Here is a 20,428-nt window from a genome sequence, read left to right as displayed (position 1 = left end):
CTGCACAGATGTTTCAAAACAAAAGCCTTCCAGCTGCTCAAATGTAGCATAATCCCCCACCAGTCATGGAAAGCTTTTAATTTGAAACATCTGCAGGAAATTTAGAGTTTAATTGTTTTGTATTCAATTAACTGTTATTGGAGGGATGTGAAGTTAAAAAGGTCATTTTAGCAAGATGAACTTCACGTAACAAGCAGTAATATGTAGGAGACAATATTGTGCTTGTCATGGTTCTCTAGTGTCAGATAGCATCAGCTGGCTCTTGGTCGATGACCCCTTCCCAGTCGATGGGTCTTATTGTCTCTGTCCTCTCCTCACTGACTAGATATTCTGCTCTGTGTAGGAAGGTCCTCACCGGTGATCTTGTGTCGTTAGTGGTGGTTACAGTTGGATTTAAGGTGTTTATCAGTGAGGGTGAGTTTCCTGTGGCCTTTATCTTATCGCACTTCACATGAACACAGATGTCTAGCAACTGCAGCTTACTGTCTTCTTCCTGCTCACTGGTCAAACTGATGTTGAAATTTGTTGTCCTTGTACCAGTCAAAGCAGTCTCTTAAAAATATTCCACATGCAGGTTAGCTACAAATGGGAAGATGGTGACCTGATTAAAAATCTATAATTAAATATGTTTTGTCTGGACATGTGTCTAGCAGGTGGATAATGAAATTAAACTTAATTTTGTCTTTCCAGAAGAGGTCTTATGTTAGCTGCGGCCCATTTACCCTTAGTGTTTTCTCAGTCAGGATGCTACTAAACAGTGCTTTGACTTCTAAAGACACCAGTCTAAAAGAGAGGAGTCTTATAAAATCCCCATTGTTCTTAATATAGCACTTGTATAAATAAATGTTGCTGATTGAACCTGATACTACCAACGCTGGATACCATATGTCTAAGAGGCATCTCTGTTTCATGTACCTTTGCTAGCCCAAAAACTTTGTCATGTTCTTGGGTACAACTTCCTCCAGAGGACGTAGGAGGTAATTGCTTTCTCAGTCCACTCTTAGGATTGCGACTAGTCTAGTATTTCTGTGTTCGATCTAAATTAAGGTTAACATAGCTGTTGGGACCGTTACCCTCCTTTTGTCTACTGGCAGGTTGTTCAAATGTTGGAAGTCCTGATGGAGCTTTGAAAGGACGAATCATTACCTGCTGGCAGAGAAAAAGGGAGGTTTAGATGTAATTGATACTGAGACGTATGAAACTAGAAGTCAAATGCTTCTAAGGGATAATATCACCTGAATTACAACGCTCATTGTGGTCCTGAAAAGAGTGGAAGGAGAACAAAGTCATCTCCTCTGGAAACAGGTGTGCCCAACAGCAGAAGACTTAAAAAAGGGTACATAAACTCTCTCAAGACTCACCGTCTCCAACATTGGTAGCATCCCTTATCAGTCAGCTACATTTCTTGCAAATGTAATTGGGCCCTTGGCTGAAAGGGACAGACAAATTAAGAACAGTGGAGATCATGTTCAGAAGATTAACGACTTGAAGTGGAAGTGCTCTCTTTCCTTAAATCTTACTTGTAACTATTTAAAAGCTACTACTAGTTAGTTACTAATTGCACATTTTTGCCATTGAAATCTATGAGGCTCTGCAACTTAGATATCACCTATTCATTAGTTACTAGTAACCATTTCACTAGTAACTATTTAGATACTAGTACCGATTCATTAGCAACTAGTAAATCCAATTCCAAAAGATACTAGTAAATTTTTTTTGGGTTACTAGTCATTCATTAAAGACTAGAATGGCTTGTTATAGTAAGAATTGGAAATGTTACTAGTACCTAAAAGATTGCTAAATAATTGTGACTAGTAAAATGGAAATTACTAGTGACTAATGGAATAGCCTACTAATAGCTTTAAATAGCGTCTAGAAAAAGTTATAAAGGACTAATGTTAGAACAGCTTGCCATAGTAAAATCTTGTTACTAGTTATTCACTAGTGACTGGTAAAATGGCTTGTTGACAGTAAGGATAGTATCCGTAAAAACTTACTAGTTGCTATTTAAAAGCTACTATTAGGTACCAGTAACTAGTCTGTTAATAGTAACTTCCCATTTTACTAGTAACTATTCAGACTTAAGATATCTTCAACGATGCAAATTAGCTATTAAATATTAAAGGAGGACAGATCTGAAATGAATTTATACACTAGTACTTAAACCAGTTACTGGTTAAAAAGAAAATTACTGGTAACTAAAAGTTAAGTACTACTACTCGTAAATAATACTACTAATAGTTACTAGTATATAATCAATTGTTACATACTAGTACTTAATTTTTAGTTATTAGCAAAACGTGAATAGTTACTGGTAACTAATAAATAAGTACTAGTAGCTTTTATGTAGTGACTTTTAAATTTTTTGTATTAAGTATTCATAATGGCTTGCTCTACCTTGATGTCAGTGGACTGTCTAGTAACATGTCCGAGGCAGCAGTTAGTCATTAGATTAGACAGCTGCTGGAGAAGTATCTTGACACTACATATCATATCCAAACAAACTAAAAAGGCACAGCCATGTGGTCATCCAGGTCCACTACTGTAGCTAACATGTACAGTGACCCCAGGTTACTGGTGAGCAGGAACGGGGGGGTAAGTTGCTGATCCTGGACACCTGCATTCATGACAGGAGACCCTTGTGTACAGGAATTATGGTATTACCTGCAGCAGCTGTGGGAACATAGGTGAAGCTACAAAGAATCTCCAGAAGCAAGACAAGACCAGAGCAAAACTGGTCAAGGAGTTGACTAGCTATCAAGCAAGAGCTGTTAAACAGCCAAAGAAAGATCAGGGGGCCCACCCAAATCCCACGTCAGCCACCATCCTAGAACCATAATGTGCGTATGACGACCCGAAAGTAACTTAAGCCAACTCAGGTCCGTGAATAAAGGTTGTGAGATGCCAAATCATTAACAAACAGACCTTAGATTCTCTTCACCAGATATTGTTCTCAAAAGGTTAATACACCGTATGTTTCTACAAACAGGGGGAGAAGCCGCTCGGGAAACTCGTCCCAGAGAAAGTAAAGGCAGGCGAAAGGGGAGGAGGGAAGCTGATCTCCAGCAGCCAACCCAAGTCCAAAACATCCTGCAGAGCCTCAAAAGATGCAGGAGGAGAAGGAGGGGGGCACGTTAGAGGGAGGCCTTGCCAGGAGCCGCAGAAGCCCCGACATCTTACACGAGACTCCTCCAGCCCCCCTTCCCACCACCGCTCTACAGGGAGTCTCCAAATTCCCAAATCCCCCTGGTTTCATTCCGCAAACTCCCCGCTAAACAACAGGCAGCTCAGCTATGCTGCCAACACCCGAGGTGACATCAGCGACCACAGGAGCGCAGCAGAAAGTGAACAGAGTGAGCCGAAGAAGCCAGTCCCATCCCCGTCTTTATTTTACAAGCACAGCGGGCCATCTCTGTCCCTGTTCAAGCAAAAGAAGTCTCACTCCGTCGAGGAGGAATGCAACGCCGCCAAGCTCTACCAGCGGCGGGGGTCAGAACCCGGACAGCAGGTTGTGGACCGAACCTCCACCCTCACACGGGCAAGGCTGCCCAGCGACCCAGGACTGAAGGTTACCGAGCCGGATTCACAGGGAGGGACATCAGAGGCCCGTTTCTGGCTTTCCCCCGTAGCCACCAAAGCAGTGAGGGATTACTTCTCCTCTCACCCTCGCAGTAACCCCCAGAGCAGCCAGCAGGTGGCGCACGCCCTGGTGGAGAGCCGCAAAGAATGGCTGAAGAGATGCAGTGATCCCAAAGCAGAACCAGACTTCGACCAGCTTCTGTTTTCTGAAGAATCCTACGTCTGATTCTGAATGTAACCTGGAGAAACACTACATTAGATAAATGCATCACTTAACTAAATACATGACGTCACTGCTGTTAAGAATAAATTAGTTATTATACTCACCACCTTAAAAGTTACTGCTTTTCGGTTTCATTAAATGTGCAGAGCTCAATCATGCAATACATTTTGCCTAAGTCTGTAACAGGACTTGAAATTAAATAGGTTTGCTCAAATAGAAGAAACAGGAAGAATAGTTTCTCACATGACTATGTAGATTTAAAAAAAACAACTACTATTTTAAACTTTGCCTAGAGCTTATTGCCATTAAGGGAATTTGTTTTTGCTTGAATGTCCTCAAGGCTGGATTTACACAGAAGGAATACTACTAATAACCTTATTTATATAAAAAATAACATGTTTATCACAGTCTCAACAGATTTTTAAACTATCAGGCCAAAGTTTAAACCTGCCAATTAAAACTACCTGTTGTTGCCTTCTTTCATCATAAATACATCCTCCCTTTAGTGACTGGTCATTGGATAACTTACATGAGCTGAATTCTAAAGAAAACACATTTGCTTTAGGTTTAACTTCAAGATTTCTGCTCTTACTGCGGCATTATGTTTGGACACATACATCCGCTTTATGCTGTAAAAGTACAGCCTAAACAGATTATGGTAAAAGTACAGCAACTCCTACAATGCATGTTCATACGCAGTTGTTTCACATTTTACTCTTAGACATTTCCAAGCATGACAGCTAAAGCAAAGTGAAGAAATGGTAAAGGATTGTTTTCAGTTTCAACACTGATATTAAGTAGGACGTAAACTTTACTGTTTTCGCCCTGCACTACTTTTTAAAACAATATGACGTCACTGTTTTCCTGCATTGGTACTCTATTAATAAATGTACTCAATAGTTACATTTGAACATAACAGGAGATATGGGATATAATTAGAAAATGTGTTTTAATTTAATTTGGCCTGTAGTGTAAATGCAGCCTGGGTACACACTGTACTTTGCTTTTTACACCACGTCAGAGTATTTTCGGAGTAGTCATTTCACAACAAAACTGTTTTTATAATAGCTCTTACAACGAGGATTATAGATTCAGAGCCACTTCTGCATTTAACTGTTTTAAAATATACACAAGCTGAGTTTTGTAGATTAAGGAGATGTAATTATTCACTATTTACACTTTTCATGCATATTAAGAACTTTAACAGCTGTGCTTTTTTTTTTGTTTGTGCTGCTTTCTGCCAACTAGTGTCTACGGAGGTAGTGGAATAACATCCAACTGACTTCTCTAGGCAACACACCGATGTAGTGAGTCTTTGGTCTTTAAATATTTGGTCATAAAAAGCATTAACTGTTCTTTAAAAGTATTTTCTACACAACATGCATTCCAAATGCTTCTCGGCACCATCACTTATGTCACAAGCGTTGCAGCACCTACATGCAGTAGGTATGATCCTTGTTTTCCCATTTGTTGCCAACAATGTGGTTTTCACACAAGCCTGTATTGACTGAATTAATCACACGCGTGCTGTCCCAATATTTCTATTATGTAAATATGTTTTTAAAGCTTTATATTTTATGCAGCTGAAACCTTTAGGCCACAAGACTGTTGCTTTATTATACTTTCTATGCCTCGTTTCTATATAAAATGTATTCACATGCTGTATAAGGCTAAAAATCTGCATTTGCAAATAAAATGAATTTGATGCAATTATTGGTTTACATTTGTGGTAACTGGTAGGAGAAAAGGAGGCTTTAAGTTTTGTGCAAAAAACAGGATATGCCATTTCAAACTGATTCTCTTTTATCTATCTATCTCGTACAAACTGACAGTTCAACACGCCATTAGAAAGGTGTTTTTTTATTACATTATGTTTCTCTCTATACACAGTTATGAGTGTGTTCTAGCTATGTACAATCACATGATGGAATTATATGGTTACATGAAGGATTTGATCAAACCAATAATAGGGTATACATGTGTAGAATAAAATAATGGGGGAGGGGGTCAGCATCAGCCCAATCTCGTAAGGCGTCGAGAACTGTTAGTTGCATTGGTTCACAAACATTTCAGTCACAGGCTGCAGTCAGTTGTGAACCTTTTCCTTCCCCTATTTCAGTGAATGAATTTACACACAAAGAGAAGACATTTCAAAAATTAAATGAACGTGTGGAAATTTAGTCATAGTTACAAGATACTTTAGGATAGTCGAAGGTCCAGCCACGAACTGGAGGTGTACAGTCTGAGTGTTAATGTGTGGTCTGAGCTGAAATCCTGCTGGTTGCTTTAAAGTGATCCATAAAAAGGACAAATAAACATTTTTCTGACAGTGATTAAAATGGACAAACCTTTAAATCAGGGCAGATTAACAGGCAGAGATATGATGTATATGATTTACTTTCTATTAAAAAAAAAAAAAAAAAAAAAAAAAAAGTCCAAGTCCTGTATTCTTCTGTCCTGGTAATTGAGAGCTGGCTTGACATGTCTGACTTAAAAGTTTTGTTTTGCTGAAACAATATTGCGGCAACAGTACCGACAGATTTATACCCACCGTTGTCCCTGTTCACACAACCCCACACTGTCTGCATCCACAGGTCCCCGGTTAAGAAGAGCCGTCTTTGCTCTGTCGGATGTCCGCTACGCTGTCTGGAACCCTGGCCGTCATGCCCTCCATAGACTTCGTCAGGCAGATCTGACAACCCAGACGAGATCTGTGTGGAGAATTAAGTCTTTATCTTAGTGGTCAGCATGTTTTCAGGAACAGACATTTAATTTATTTATGTCCTTTAATCACCTCTATATAGTAGTTATAGGCCATTTTTTAAATATGGTGAACTTGAACTGAGCACCTGCAGCATACATACATCTCAAAGAATTATAATTTTGTGGAAGACTTTTACACATTTTCTACGGTAATTTAATTAAAAAATAAAATTTATATTCTTGATCCATTACAAAGTGAAATATTGCAAGCCTTTTATTTTGTTTTAATCTTGATTATGGCTTATACATCATCAAAATGTTTTAGAAAAATTTATAATTCAGAAATGTCGACTTAAGAGCTCTTGTCAGCTATTTCACTCAAAAAAAACCTGCAAGGCTTTCCTGAGTTGTTGATCTCTTCCACGATATTCGAATTTCATCGTTTTAAAAAGGTCTGCCGGCCAAAAAGCAGACGGCCTACCCATCAGCATCATGCAGTGTGAGACCACTTTTTTTTTTAAAGGATTCAGCTGACACTGCTCTTTTTTAAATCAGCACATTATGTAGAAAATACAACTGAAAGATGAATAATGTAAGTAACAAGCATCATCTATGTAACCAAAGCCTGATAAGGTTAATATACTGTTAAAAACAGTAAATAAAAAAGTAGTTACATCTGAATAACATGCTGCCACTGAGAAATGTTTTATATTTTGAAACATATCACCTTTAAAATATTGCCTGTCCTACGATATGAAAACAGTAAGCCATATTGCCATTTTGATTAATTGTTCAGCCCTGCTATAAATATTACATGTTATATTTAAAAGTCAGGTTGGGACCTCCGTACAAATTGGACAATAGAGCCTGCTTGTGTGTTCATGTCCTTACGTGTCAGTCAAGCCGTAGGCCAAGTCTAACATGTCCATCTCCTCGTCTGTGACTGGCCCCAGATTCTTGTAGACTTCCTCGTCAAAGATCAGATGGCATGTGGAGCACGCCAATGTTCCCTCACATGCTCCTGAAGCCAAAACACACACTTTTAGAACTTTATCTGAAGGATGAGATTCAGCAGAGGGGCGGCGTTACTGCATGGCTCCTTGTAAGACAGCAGGTCGAGGCATGCCAGTGAAACGCGATTAAAAATGGGTGATGAAGGGAAAGAGGCTGCCGATTACACCAATCCAAACCTTTACAACTCAGTCTATGATACAATCCCACACCCATTGGTGTGTACGCGCTACGTACCGAAGCCATCAAAGTCGAGGTCTTCATTAATGACCACATCTAGCAGAGAGTCTCCGGGCGACCCCTTCGCCGTGATCTTCTCCCCGTCTCTGTTGATGAAGTGGATTGTCACCTTATGGGCTGACCTGACACACACACACACACACACACACACACACACACAGAACAGCATTAGTTTACCAATTATTTCTTCTTATTTGTACGCATTTCTGATTTATATGGTAAGATAGCAACTAGATAAGAATGAAGGATATTTTTGTTCAATTGCACACAAATTGCTCTTTTTTTTTTTAACCTCAAACGACTCTCGCTAGGCTCCTTACAGCTCTGACCGACATCTTGCTGCCCTCTGATTTCTGAACACTTGGTCCACTTGTAGTGATGTCCTCCAACCATTAGTGTAGGAAACTCAGAACAGGATAAATTATATACACAATCATTACGGTCTTGTTTATCCATACAAGCACAGTTTACTCCCTTATCACACTAGTCAGTAGTTTAATTCATCTTCAGCATATGCCAAGAAATGTTCATTCCTCCTTAAAAAGTTGTGTAATAAGAGCTAATAAAAATCTAGAGCTGCAGCTATTAGCCGATACCAATTAATGATCAATCATTCAACTCATTTTTCATGCAAAAACTACAAATCAAAAAATAACCACATGCAAGAAACTTGAAGTGTTACGTACAATCCACCACTATGGTAAATGTTTAAGAGAAAAAAAAAAAAGAAGTGGTTCTGCCTATATAGGGTAAATGAGCTCGACAAACATTTGGAAAACCCGTAAAACAAAAATATAAACTGATCCTACTTCGTCTACACTCCAGTACCTCAAGAAGAATAACCATGATGCTCGCAACACCACAATGACATTAATACGTAGCAGGAGTTGCTTTCTATGGTCGAGCCCTTTGTGCAGTGTCATTTCTTATGACGGTCTTATACATTTTCAGCATAAACAGACTTCTGTTCTCCAGCTCTCAAATAAAAAAGGTTTAAGGTAAGCCAATTTCCAGCCCAGCGTTAACACAAATTATCAGATTAGTCAAACAAATATAAAAATCATTGGTGCCTCCAAACACATCAGCCCAAAAATATGTTAAACCTCTGTTTAGCTGTCACTATATAAAATAATTAAGAAATCACAGTGTGTATGACGTGATTTTTAGCTGCAGTACGAGACTCATTCGTCCATTGTGCTGAAGTTGACAAAACCTGACTGTATCCAGTCAATGAATGTTTCTGTTCCGGGTAATTCGGGGCGAGGATAAACATTGTTTTATCTGCTTAGCCTTGCTAGTCACATCATCAATCAACTGCCCGTGAATGTTTAGTGGGGTATCAAGTTAAGACGCCAACTTTTCCAGCTTCATACTACAACCACAGGCTGTGCAAGTTTAGGTTTTAACAAGGGATTTGAGTCTGTGCTATGAACATTGGAATATTTGGATTTTTTTTTTTTTTTTTGTGCACAGCCGCAAAGGAGTTTTTTGTAAATTCTCAGAGTACAAGACAATATAAATTGTAGCACAGAGCCACAAAGACGGAACTGCGAGTACTTTTATCCCCCTCTGTAGCTATTCAAAGGCAACAAAATAGTCAATTTTTCTCCAATGTGTCAGCAAAAACTTTGTTGAGCTGGTGTTAGTTATTTTTTAACTGCATACACAGGACAGGCTGCCTTAACTGCACCGCCACTGAACTTCAGAGGTCTAGCTCTTACACAAAGCTGTGTTACTACTGCCTGTTAAACAGCATATGAACGCACAACACAGTCAATTCACAGACTTCCCCCGGTCAAACACGTTAAAAACTCAACAACCTTCTGGAAATCTCAGGACCAATATGAACCCTGAGTAATCTGCTTTTAAACTCTGCTTCCTCCACTTTCCTGTGCTACATGACATTTTTAGGCAGACTTTGTAATAACTGCATGAAACTTTGATCGCCCAAGTGGACTCCAGAAAATGACAGCTTGGTTGGGGGGGGTCTGGGCCAGCCGTGCCTGCCTGATGTGAGCACACACGAACGGTGTCAACCAGTTTAAGGCCAGCCTGGGAAGCAAAACCTTCAGTCTGGGAGAGTTGGCACTTCATCAAGTTATTTGGCCCTGGGTAGCCTAGCCTTGGTCAAAGCCTTGTACCCCAGCAGAAAGGTGGATCACACGAGCCTTGTCTACATGTGAAGACTTACCCTCCTTTAAGGTTCAATCTGCCTTTTCTAAGAGGATAACTGCCACTCTGTTGAGGTTTTTTTGTGGCACAATAGTTTTCACACATTGAGATGGTCAGATTTTCATTAAAAACTAAATCCACATCTAATCAGTATGTTTCAATTTACCATATCATGCTGCGAGTAATTTTGATCATGTTTTAAAACACTAAATACTTTATTCGGGGAAAGCATATCACCCCAAACTCCATTCACAAATGTGACATTTTAAATGGTGCAACACACATTACAACTTTCAAGCAGCCATGCTGACTGCTTTAAGTTAGTTTTAATATTTGACATTTGTCAGTTTTCCCCGCTGTTACCTTCAATAGCTCTATGTCAAAGCCGATATCTCCCAGTTTTGGGATAGGAGAGAGAGATCATTTAGGCATACGATTCAGTTTTGATCAACTCAAAAAAAATTAAAATAAATCACCAAAAAGGATGATGCAGTTTAAAGTGCAAAGAGCTGAATGTCTGTCCATGTACATAGGGGACTGTCCTAAAATTACAATAAGACCCATTTCAATCTTTAATAACATAAATCTTAAACCACGGCATTTATCAAAGTGACAGCCCTTAAACACTTCACACCTTTGAGTTAACCCCCCCCCCATAAAAATCATTTACCCATTTCCTTAATTGACCCTTCATTAAGCCCCCCCTGATTTATTTTACATTAGGTTTTGGAAAGAGAATAAATCGCACTTCTCCTATAAACCTCTCTGGGTAGCGACTGTAATTATTACAAGTGCCCCAGGAACTGTGTTCGACCATATCTTGGAAAAATACAGCGGGGAAAAAAATAAATAAAAACAAAGAAAACGACTCCTTTGCATCAATGGAGCGCATCCACGAAAGTGTCCGAGCTCAGTTTATAGCGAGTCCTACACTGCGCTGTGATTGGTCAGCTTTGTATTCGGGGCGTGGCCGAGCGAAGGGTCAACTATGCACATTGCAAGGTGGACATTTCAATAGCTTGCTCATTTGTGAATATACCGACATCGAACCACCTCTCACACGTCTTGGACATCATCCCACAACTTTCACAGCTGTTTAGTTTGTGAACATTATGAGTTACGCATTTTTTTCTACTTTAAGGTTGTATTTTCAGTAATTTGCTCATTTCTGGATATGCTGGCATCATTATTGTCTTTCAGTATTGCTCATTTCTGGATATGCTGGCATCAATTCACCTGCTACATGATGAGTGACTTCTTAAAGCACCTTTCCCCCACAACATAATAGCTGTGAACGTTATACAAAGGTTTAGATAATTTGATGTCAATATATTCAGAAAAAGGAGCACCTTTTTTAAATCACAACATTGCAATGTGTCAAGTTAAGGAAATAGGTCACTGATAATCATGATTGTGAACATGAACTATGTGAAATGTTTAAGGGTGGTCACTCTATATTGACAATGGTTTGAGCAGTCTATACTCAAAAACAAAAAAAAGGTTATTAAAGATTGAAATGGGTCATATTGCACTTTTACGACGCTCCCCTAACCAAGCCTACCTGTTAGACAAATTTCTCAACTGCATCATTATTTTTGTAAACTATGAATCATCTGCATAAATGAGCTCTCTGGCATATCCTAAAACTGGGAGACAGATGTTTTTACACAGAGCTATTGAAGGCAACAGCCCCGAAAACCTACCAATATCAAATATTAAACTAACCTCAACCCGGTGTTAGGTAATTTTCCAAGTGTAACTACAGGGCAAACCAAAGTTAAACCTCAAGGCTTAACGAGTGAGTTCTGCCAGAAGTTTCCATCTCATGTGTCGCATAAGGAAAAATAAATAACTCACCCCAGCAAAAGAAAGGATAATGGGCGTTAAACGGTCTTCACCATGTTCTACCTGCTGAACTCTGGCAGACGTGCACCGATAGTGACAAGAAAGGTCATGTTTAACTTCGTGTTTTCTGAATGGAGTTTGGCGTGAGGCTCTGTCCATACAAGACAGAGACCCCGGGTTAAGCGTATTTGCTCTCAGTAAAGTCACCCACCTCAGAGACTGTGTGCCGGCGGTCAAACTCCTCCGACCCGTCAGCCAGGCACCCGAAGTTACTGCCGCCGTCCTCCTGGAGTACTCTCTTATGCTACAGGGAGCCAGTCTCCTCAGCGCGGTTACCAAAGCCATTTGAAGTAGACAAGAAGTCGAAAAAGGAGCTGAGAAACTATCAAACACACAGACACCTTGAGTTACACAGTCCTCTTCGGCCGAGCTCTTTCCTTCTCACCGGCGAGACACCTGAAGTTGTTTGATTCAGCCCACCGAGCTAGCTACTAGCTAAGCTAGCTTGTTTTATCTGCTGGATCTCGCTCTGTCAATGTCACGTTGCGTAACGTCTAACTTGAACCTATGGCAACCGGCTCGTTTTCTGAGATCCCGGGTCAATTAGCTGATTGATTGTCTTGTGATAATATTGCTACTAAGCAGCACACAAATGGTTTCGGGCTGCAATCACACCGCACACGTTTGTGTGGTCAATCGACAAACGTGACAGACGTGTAGTTATTCCTGGCAATGAAAATAATGTCAGAGTATAACGTTAATTAAAAATCTTTGAAAAAGACAAGCACATCCCAGTCCACTCGGACGGGTGCGGGATATAAAACATAATTATTGGTTGAAATGGATATATCTGCACACCAACTACCTCCCGTTGAAAGGATTTATTAGTGACGTTTCGAGGCGTCACTAGTTTAATTAATCCTTTCAGCATGTTGGGATTTTTATGGGATTACAGGGGTTGAATCTAAAATCTGCTTAATAAGAGCTCTAGAGAGATTTAAAATCCAACATTTCCACCCTGACCCGGTTCGGGGCACAAACGTCTTCATTATCAAAAGTCTCTTTTATTTTGAAAGCTGAACCGCCACTCTTCCTGTTGACGCCAGCTTTACTCTACGTGCCTGCCTGCGTAAGTTCGCCAATCAGGGCGACCGAGTTTTAATGCTCGTTTTGAGTCACTGCGACAGCCGGCAGGCGGAGTTAGTATTTTTCGCCCTGGGAGCGCTCACTTAAGCAGTTTAACTAACCCCGTCGTGGAACAGAGCATTAAAATCGAGAAACACCAAAGTGTTGCTCAATAAAGGTCAAAGCCCGGTCAAAGCCCTCCACATGTTGGACATCCTTACTCGCTCTGTCCCGGCAAAGTGGTTGAACTTGTTGTCACACCCGACCTTGAACTTTTGAAATGTTTTAAAACAGGACACACCTTGTTATTAGCACCATGACCTAGTCGCGACAACAGGAACGAGTTGAGTAGCTTTTGTGCAGAGAAGCGTTAACAATACGTGATATTTATGCCATGCTGTTCCATAAAAAATATTTTTAACATATTTAAATTATATATTTTAGATTTGGTAGTTTGGCAGTGTGTATGTTCCTGCATATACACCAGGTGGAGCCAGAGATGTAGACCTCTTTCATAAAGAATCCATGACCGAGGCTACTGTATCTTTAGACTTTACCATTGCTGAAATGGTGATAATTCTGCAAACTGCATAGAAAAAGTTCATTAACATATGAAAAAAAGAAAGAAGTGGGAATCAAGGGCACTGAATTCTTACCAGGGTTATGACAGCAAACTGTGCATGTGTATCAACTACATCAGATGGCCTGTAAATACTCCTGTCCCTCCTACTGTATGAGCACCAGTCATGGTTACCCTCTGCCTACTCTCCCAAATATTGATTGAACTACCCTCGATTAAACCAAGTGCCATTCACCTTATTTACAAGACCCCGAATACGGGATGTGTACAGTATAGTAGGGTGTCAAGGAAAACTGGCTGTTTTGGCTGATGGGGCTTTACGTAAGGGGTCAACTGTTCACAGCCTGCACTTTATTACCTGCTGTTATATTATCGTGTTCAAACCTTTATCAGGCAAGACCTGAGGGGCAAAGTGCATCACATACCAGTAATCATATCAATAAATAATGGGCTTTACGACCAGGACTGTAGCATATTAATGGGTAGCTTTTTGTTTCCGAGTTGCTCAGTGTTCACCACCTCCGTCTCAGGTAAGCAGCACACAAACTGACACACCGTCTCCACACTACAGCAGTCTTTCAAGTCTTTTATACAGCATACAGCAGTTTGAATGCTAAAAAGACGTCTGTGAAACGTTGCTGTTTTTCTGGTGTTTACAGGATGTTGAAGTTAGTGCTGCTGTTCCTGACGCTGTCAGGTAAGATCTCTCTGCAAACACTTGTTTTATGTCACACGAGTTACTGAATGCTTTAATTTGCAGATGATGTGATTCGCAGGGTTTGTTCTATCATGAACACAAAATATCTATTTCTTGACACTGACATAAAAAGTCTTATTACAATAAAATAAATGTATGAATGATGCTTTGTAAAATGATTTTATATTAAATATAAACATTTCCAATTAGATGCTTTTTGACAGACTAATGGTTGTTGTGAATGTTAGATGTTATGTTAGATTATTTCAATATCATAATTATTTAATAATTCTTTATGGTTTGTTGTCTTAACAGCAAAAGTGTTGACTGTGGCAACTGACCCATGCAGAAATGAGACTTTGACCATTATCAAAATATTACACCGTTAAAGAAAGGCTGTGGTCTACATATTATTCTGGCACAATAGTTAATAATTGATGTGAAAGGCCAAACGGTTACGTATCTGTCAACTGGCAAGAGTGTGTGCAACCACAGCTCAAAGAGTTTCATTAATTCATTTTGGTTTTCATGAATACAGACCCTCAGTGTAACTGCTTTGTTAGAAATTCAACTTGCGAGGAGAAGCCAAAAAACAGCTAACTGTAAAATAAACAACACCCTACACAGGCCTCCAGGCTGTCCCGCTTGCACTCCCTCGAAGGTTGCAGAGGACAACCTACCGGCTCCCCGATGGCTTCCGACAAGGTACCGAGCCCTCCAGGAGATTCCTTGTTGACCTCAACACCGGCCTGGTTCAGGAGCACATCACTGAGATGGACAGGAGAGTGGGTACGTATATAATCAAACCTAAACAATAACTGATTACTTTAACTCATTTGGGTTCTTTTTGGGTCATTTACCTCATCTGGGCAGCTTATTTAATGGAACTACGCCAACATGCTAATTTAAGTACCTGTGTGAGTGAATTTTTTAGCCACAAAACTGGATATGTTTTTCATTTTTCAGCTTTCATCCAGCCTTCTCTGGGAAATGGATTTGGAGAGATGGAGAGAAGACATTGGCTGACAGACAAGGGTGAGGGAACCATAAAGTGAAATTGTCAAAATGTTTAGAAAATTAACCACGATTTACTCTTTACAACCTTCAGCCCACACCCACAACAAACTACAAAAGATACAGACGTGGCAAGTTTTCTTCTAGTCCTAACAGCATGCCAACACTTCTGGTTGTAACTAAAATATCTGAACAACAGTTGGATGGTTTGGTCACGACTGTCCACCTAGCATCACCTTATACTTTCAGTTCCACCAGTACCTTGGTTTATGACCAAATGTCGGCTAAACTTATGACATTCTCATCAGCCTCAGTTGTATGTTTAGTGTTAATTAGCAAATGTTAGCATGCAAACATACTAAACTAAGATGGTGACCTAACATGGCCTTCTGTCTTCCAGTCCCTCTTGATGTTCCAGCCCAGAAGAATGGTGGCGGTTGGATACGTGTGGAGGAACCCTCTGCTTCTCATATCCCTGATGGTTTCAGACAGGGAACCGAACCCAAGATGTCCATCCCTGATGGTTTCAGACAGGGAACCGAACCCAAGATGTCCATCCCTGATGGTTTCAGACAGGGAACCGAACCCAAGATGTCCATCCCTGATGGTTTCAGACAGGGAACCGAACCCAAGATGTCTGCCTCAGATGGCCTTAGGCTAGTAGTAGAACATGTGATGTCTATGTCAGCTGGTTTTAGTCAGGGAACTGAACCTGTCCGTAAGGTCCCAGAGGGCTTTAGACAAGGAACTGAACCATCTCTTCACCTTCCAGAGGGCTTTAGACAGGGAACTGAACCTGTCAGTAAGGTCCCAGAGGGCTTTAGACAAGGAACTGAACCATCTCTTCACCTTCCAGATGGCTTTAGACAGGGAACTGAACCTGTCCGTAAGGTCCCAGAGGGCTTTAGACAAGGAACTGAACCATCTCTTCACCTTCCAGAGGGCTTTAGACAGGGAACTGAACCCTTCATGTCTATCCCAGATGTTTTCAGACAGGGCACTGAACCCATTCTTAAAATTCCAGAGGGCTTTAAACAAGGAACCGAACCCTCCACCTCCGGGCTCCAAACAAAGACCGTGGCATGTAAGGGGGAGGTCATCAATGAAAACTGCTATGAGTTCAACCCCACGCCGCTGGCCTTCGAAGATGCACAGGTTAGAAGAATTACATGTCACATTACAATTATAGACAATACACCAAATTGAAAGTCTGTGGCTCTACAAATTAAATCTCATACTTTTCTGTCCCCCCCCCCCAGGTCTTATGCAGAGCTCTTGCACCAAATGCTGAGCTTGCATCTATAACCAGTGGCGACCTCCATTCCCGCCTGGTTTCTCTAGTGACAAATGGTGGTGAGAGCAACCCTGTGTTGACCTGGCTAGGAGGCATGGTCAAGGCAAGTTCTTTCTCGTCTACCCCGCATAATGTAGCAGTGCCATTATCCAGGCTCTCTCTCTCTCCAAACACATCTTTAATTGTTTATCTACAGTAGACAGAAAAGAGTCACAATATAATCTCTAAATTATGTTTTCAGAAATCTCATATCACTATTTTATAGCGCTTACTGACTGTGACGCCAGCAGTCTGGTCCTGTACTGTGGCGCAGCATGAAGGCCAAGGAGAGTGTCATCAGATATGTTATCAACGGGGCAGATAGTGTTATTCTTACCTTGGTAAAACATTGACCTTTGAACTTTTATTTTAAAATGTTCCATCTGTTTCTGAGCTGTCAGTAAATTAGTCCAGAAAGCCAAACACAGTGAAATATTTTGTAAGCATTGATGCAACAGTATTAACAATCTTATAAATGGTAAATAATAATATATCAGGAACATGGGCCGTACTTTTGAAACTACTACTTAAGTAAAACATTTAAAAACAGGACTTTTACTACTAACAGAGTGTGTTAGTGCTACTTCTACTTAAAAGGGTCTGAATACTTGCCACACCACTGAATATGTTAACTGTTAATTGTGTGTTTTAATAAGAATGGTTTTGATGTGCTGTGTGTGTGTGTTGGTGTCGCACACCTCAGAATCAGCAGGCATCATGGGTAGACGGGTCAGAGTGGCGTTACAGTGACTGGATGCCAGGTCACCCCAACATTCACACTGATAAACCTGTCTGTGTGGAAATGTTCAAGATAGGTAAGAACTGCCCATGGACACTACAGACACACACACACACACAGCAACTGATTTATGTCTGAAGTCAGAATTTCCTAGAAGAGATGTCACAGGCAGACCATTAAAGTGCATCTATATCACTTTTGAAAAAACATTGCACATTTGTTATCCTAAAACCATTTCTCCATTCATTAAACTCAGGGTGGGATGGTATGGCCACTAGGCTAACTTTATTTTTACCACCCGTGTCATTAAAATGATCTTTTAGTCAGGTTATTTATATTGTAAGAACTAACATCAGCATCTATTCATTACTTGAGCGGTCGGTGAAGGTTTTCAGTCATTCATAGTAATCTACAGAGGGTAAAAAACAAGGGCAAATGAGGCAAAAATCTTCGAGTATCTTCAACCAAGTCTAGCTTCCCTTGATTTTAACCTTCCTTAGATTAGTTGAGCTGATAAAACACATACTTACTGCCTTAAATCACACTTTTGTGATTGAGAGTCTTGGGTTGTGAAATCACACCTTCAGCTGTACTATGAATTAAAGGGTCACTGATCAGAGAAGCTCAGAGAACTCACTGGCTACGTGAGTGAGTTGATAAGATTATCATGGCAACCTTTGCCTTGCACTGAGGATACCCGGATTGTCTCCATGTACAAGTTTCCTCTTTGTTCTGTCCCTTAAGCTTAATAATCATAAATACAGTAAAGTACCAGTAACAACACACGTTGGGCCTACAAACGACATCTATGTGTTACGTTAGGCAAGCCAGTATGTCTTTTACAAATCTGTCCCTACCGCTTGTTTGCAGATGAGAGCTGGTGGACGGCCGTCGACTGTGAACTGAAGAGAGCGTCCATCTGCTCATACCCAATCTCTGCATGAAAACCACAAAGAAACAGCGACAAAGACGGTGCCCCGGTTGATTTCTTTCCTCTTGAATATCCGTCAATACTGTTTCCATTAGTTTGGGCTACCATTAAATGCATCAGTCTGGATTTCCTTGAATCTCCTTGAATAAAACTTGACATATTACATCTGTGTCTGTTTTATATCTGCACAAAACTAACAAACACGAGGAAATTTTTGATTTTAAATTTAGACAAGACTTTAATGATCATTTTCCACTTGTGTATACAAAGCAGTTTGTACAGATTAGGGAGCAAAGTTAAAACAATTTGTTACAATTTAGTACCTGGAAAGTGCAAAAGTACATTTCAAATACGCTGAAATAAAAATCATGCTGTACATTATATACCGTATTCATAAATAATCACAGATATACACACATCCATTTGGTGACAGTCACAGAGAATGTTGCTAAGACACAAAATAGTACTTTCTGATTTTGTTTTGCCCTATATATTCTTGGTTCCCGTTGAAACTGTGGAGGTCGTTGAACGTCCGGAATGCTCCTGTCATTTGATTTATATTTAAGGTCTGGGACGATAAGCTTCAGTAATGAGAGAAACCTAGCTCTATGTTAACACCACACTGGGATAAAGGCACTCCGTTTGTTGCAGTCGTGGAACAACTCAAACAGTGGTCTTTTGTCTGAATGACAAATGTGGATGAATGAAAGAAAAATAAAACTGCATTGAAAAACATTTTATGCACCTTTCACAAATGTCTTAAAGAAGGACACAGATTGGTCTTTGCACTCCACTTTGCTGTGACATTTAAATATATAAGTAAATACAAAAATCATGTTGAAAACAAAAAGAGAGAACCGCAGGAGCAACCCTGTGTCCAATGCCAAACCCCATGACATGCGCCAAAATAATCAAGGGCCGCCATGGTTCACAGAAGCAGAGAGACACCACATCAACATGTACGATTAAATCAAGAATCTGGCTATAACAAATAAACATGTATCATTGGCACGCACGCACACACACACACACACACACCACACCGCACTGTCTCATCCACAGGAGCTTCATACTGTGGCTTTGTTCTGATTCTGCTATTACAGAAATCAACTTCACACGCGCAAACAACACCTCTTCCAAGCGACCTAAACGAGGCATGCAAACCTTCTTGATACCCCATAAAAAACTCCTCTGAAATCACTTCACCATGAGCATGAGGGAGAATGAGATGTAAAAATAATAAAAGATGATAGTTTGAGGCAGTTGGGGTTGGGGTGGGGGGGTTAGGGTACATTTAGTGTCCCAGTTAAGTTCTAGGAAGACTGGAGGGCTGGCTGAGCAACCAAGACAAGACAGAAAAACAGGAAGAAAGCATCGACAGCCACCTGACGAAGGAGCTGTATTGCTGTTAACACTGACATCGCATAAAGCCCTTGAGGATTTCTTCGTTCTCCTTCGTTTACAGGTGCCTGAACAGTCAGGAGGGTTGAAAATATGCCATACTGCTGTCTGTTTTCAAGAGACAAAGTGTGATTTAAAAAACTGCTACTTTTACTTATAAATAAACATGGATTCAAGTAACTTAAAAACATTCGATGAAGCACGGAGAGCTAAATGTTGTGTGACTTTGTCGTTTTTCTCCGTACTCTTGTGATAAATCTTCACATGGAAGCTGTTTGTGTTTAAGAATGTAGTGTTTTGCCTGTAGTGAGAGTTGTTTTTACAAAACTTAAATGATAAGCCAACATTGCTATCTGCTGTTGTGTGTAAGATGTTTCTAAAACAAAACAAGTCAGCTATATCAGAGACATTTTTGGCTATATCCAAGTGTAAATTAAAATAAAACACTAAAAACATGACTTGTCCATTGCTGCGTCTGCCACCTGATCTCAAAAATTGACCCAATATTCCATGCATAAGAACTGGGCACATGCATAAATCTGTCAAAAAAATAAACAAAAACAATACAGAATTTGCAATAAAAAAAACAACAAAAGAAAAAAAAAAAAAAAAAAAAACCACACATGAAAATCACACACACACACACACACTATATATATATAAAAGCATATGAAAGGCAGAGAGTTTGGTCTTATGAGTGATGGAGCCGTCTTACTGCGTAAAGGTTGCTGTGTGGCACCTTTGAGGCAACCAATGAAAAGTCTCGGCCTACAGAGCACAGGCCCGCCTGTTTGCAGCCAAGGCAAACCGGGAGGGGGGGGGGGGGGGTAGAGGG

At 40.3% G+C, this 20,428-nt stretch overlaps 3 protein-coding genes and 1 long non-coding RNA gene across 7 annotated transcripts in view; 2 read left to right on the top strand and 2 right to left on the bottom strand.

Annotated features, from left to right (window-relative positions):
* LOC123974102 (rho GTPase-activating protein 20-like) overlaps positions 1 to 5,512 on the top strand; it is a 21,472-nt gene extending 15,960 nt beyond the window's left edge. The window contains exon 16 of the mRNA XM_046054543.1: positions 2,990 to 5,512. Coding sequence (XP_045910499.1) covers positions 2,990 to 3,805 — 816 coding nt within the window. The 3' untranslated portion in view covers positions 3,806 to 5,512. The remainder of the gene's footprint in view (positions 1 to 2,989) is intronic.
* Positions 10 to 1,597, bottom strand: LOC123974174. The gene is made up of 3 exons (XR_006825774.1): positions 1,362 to 1,597; positions 1,236 to 1,260; positions 10 to 1,146 (listed from the first exon to the last, which is right to left on the bottom strand). It is a non-coding gene; the product is annotated as an uncharacterized LOC123974174 (long non-coding RNA).
* A 134-nt stretch (positions 5,513 to 5,646) lies between the features above and the next one.
* fdx1 (ferredoxin 1) lies at positions 5,647 to 12,474 on the bottom strand. Of its 2 annotated transcripts, XR_006825768.1 has the most exons (5): positions 11,985 to 12,472; positions 7,754 to 7,878; positions 7,397 to 7,526; positions 6,354 to 6,513; positions 5,647 to 5,912 (listed from the first exon to the last, which is right to left on the bottom strand). XR_006825768.1 is itself a non-coding variant. In XM_046054633.1 (4 exons), exons 1-4 carry the CDS (start codon positions 12,116 to 12,118, stop codon positions 6,405 to 6,407), a joined length of 498 nt encoding a protein of 165 aa, XP_045910589.1. In that variant the 5' UTR covers positions 12,119 to 12,474; the 3' UTR covers positions 5,647 to 6,404. The 2 variants fall into 2 exon arrangements, 1 of the variants encoding a protein (XP_045910589.1); XM_046054633.1 differs by having other exon boundaries at positions 5,647 to 6,513; positions 11,985 to 12,474.
* On the top strand, positions 11,654 to 18,355 carry LOC123974123. Of its 3 annotated transcripts, none has more exons than XM_046054579.1 (8): positions 11,654 to 14,175; positions 14,803 to 14,964; positions 15,142 to 15,210; positions 15,590 to 15,670; positions 15,713 to 16,344; positions 16,449 to 16,586; positions 17,226 to 17,337; positions 18,132 to 18,355. In XM_046054579.1, exons 1-8 carry the CDS (start codon positions 14,139 to 14,141, stop codon positions 18,203 to 18,205), a joined length of 1,305 nt encoding a protein of 434 aa, XP_045910535.1. In that variant the 5' UTR covers positions 11,654 to 14,138; the 3' UTR covers positions 18,206 to 18,355. The 3 variants fall into 3 exon arrangements, with proteins under 3 accessions (XP_045910535.1, XP_045910529.1, XP_045910522.1); XM_046054573.1 differs by having other exon boundaries at positions 11,816 to 14,008; positions 14,138 to 14,175; positions 15,590 to 16,344; XM_046054566.1 differs by having other exon boundaries at positions 11,816 to 14,175; positions 15,590 to 16,344.
* The last annotated feature ends 2,073 nt before the right edge of the window (positions 18,356 to 20,428 follow it).

Source organism: Micropterus dolomieu, linkage group LG01 (assembly GCF_021292245.1).
Source record: "Micropterus dolomieu isolate WLL.071019.BEF.003 ecotype Adirondacks linkage group LG01, ASM2129224v1, whole genome shotgun sequence".
In the NCBI taxonomy this organism is placed as follows: domain Eukaryota; kingdom Metazoa; phylum Chordata; class Actinopteri; order Centrarchiformes; family Centrarchidae; genus Micropterus; species Micropterus dolomieu.
This window is presented reverse-complemented; position numbering and strand designations above follow the sequence as displayed.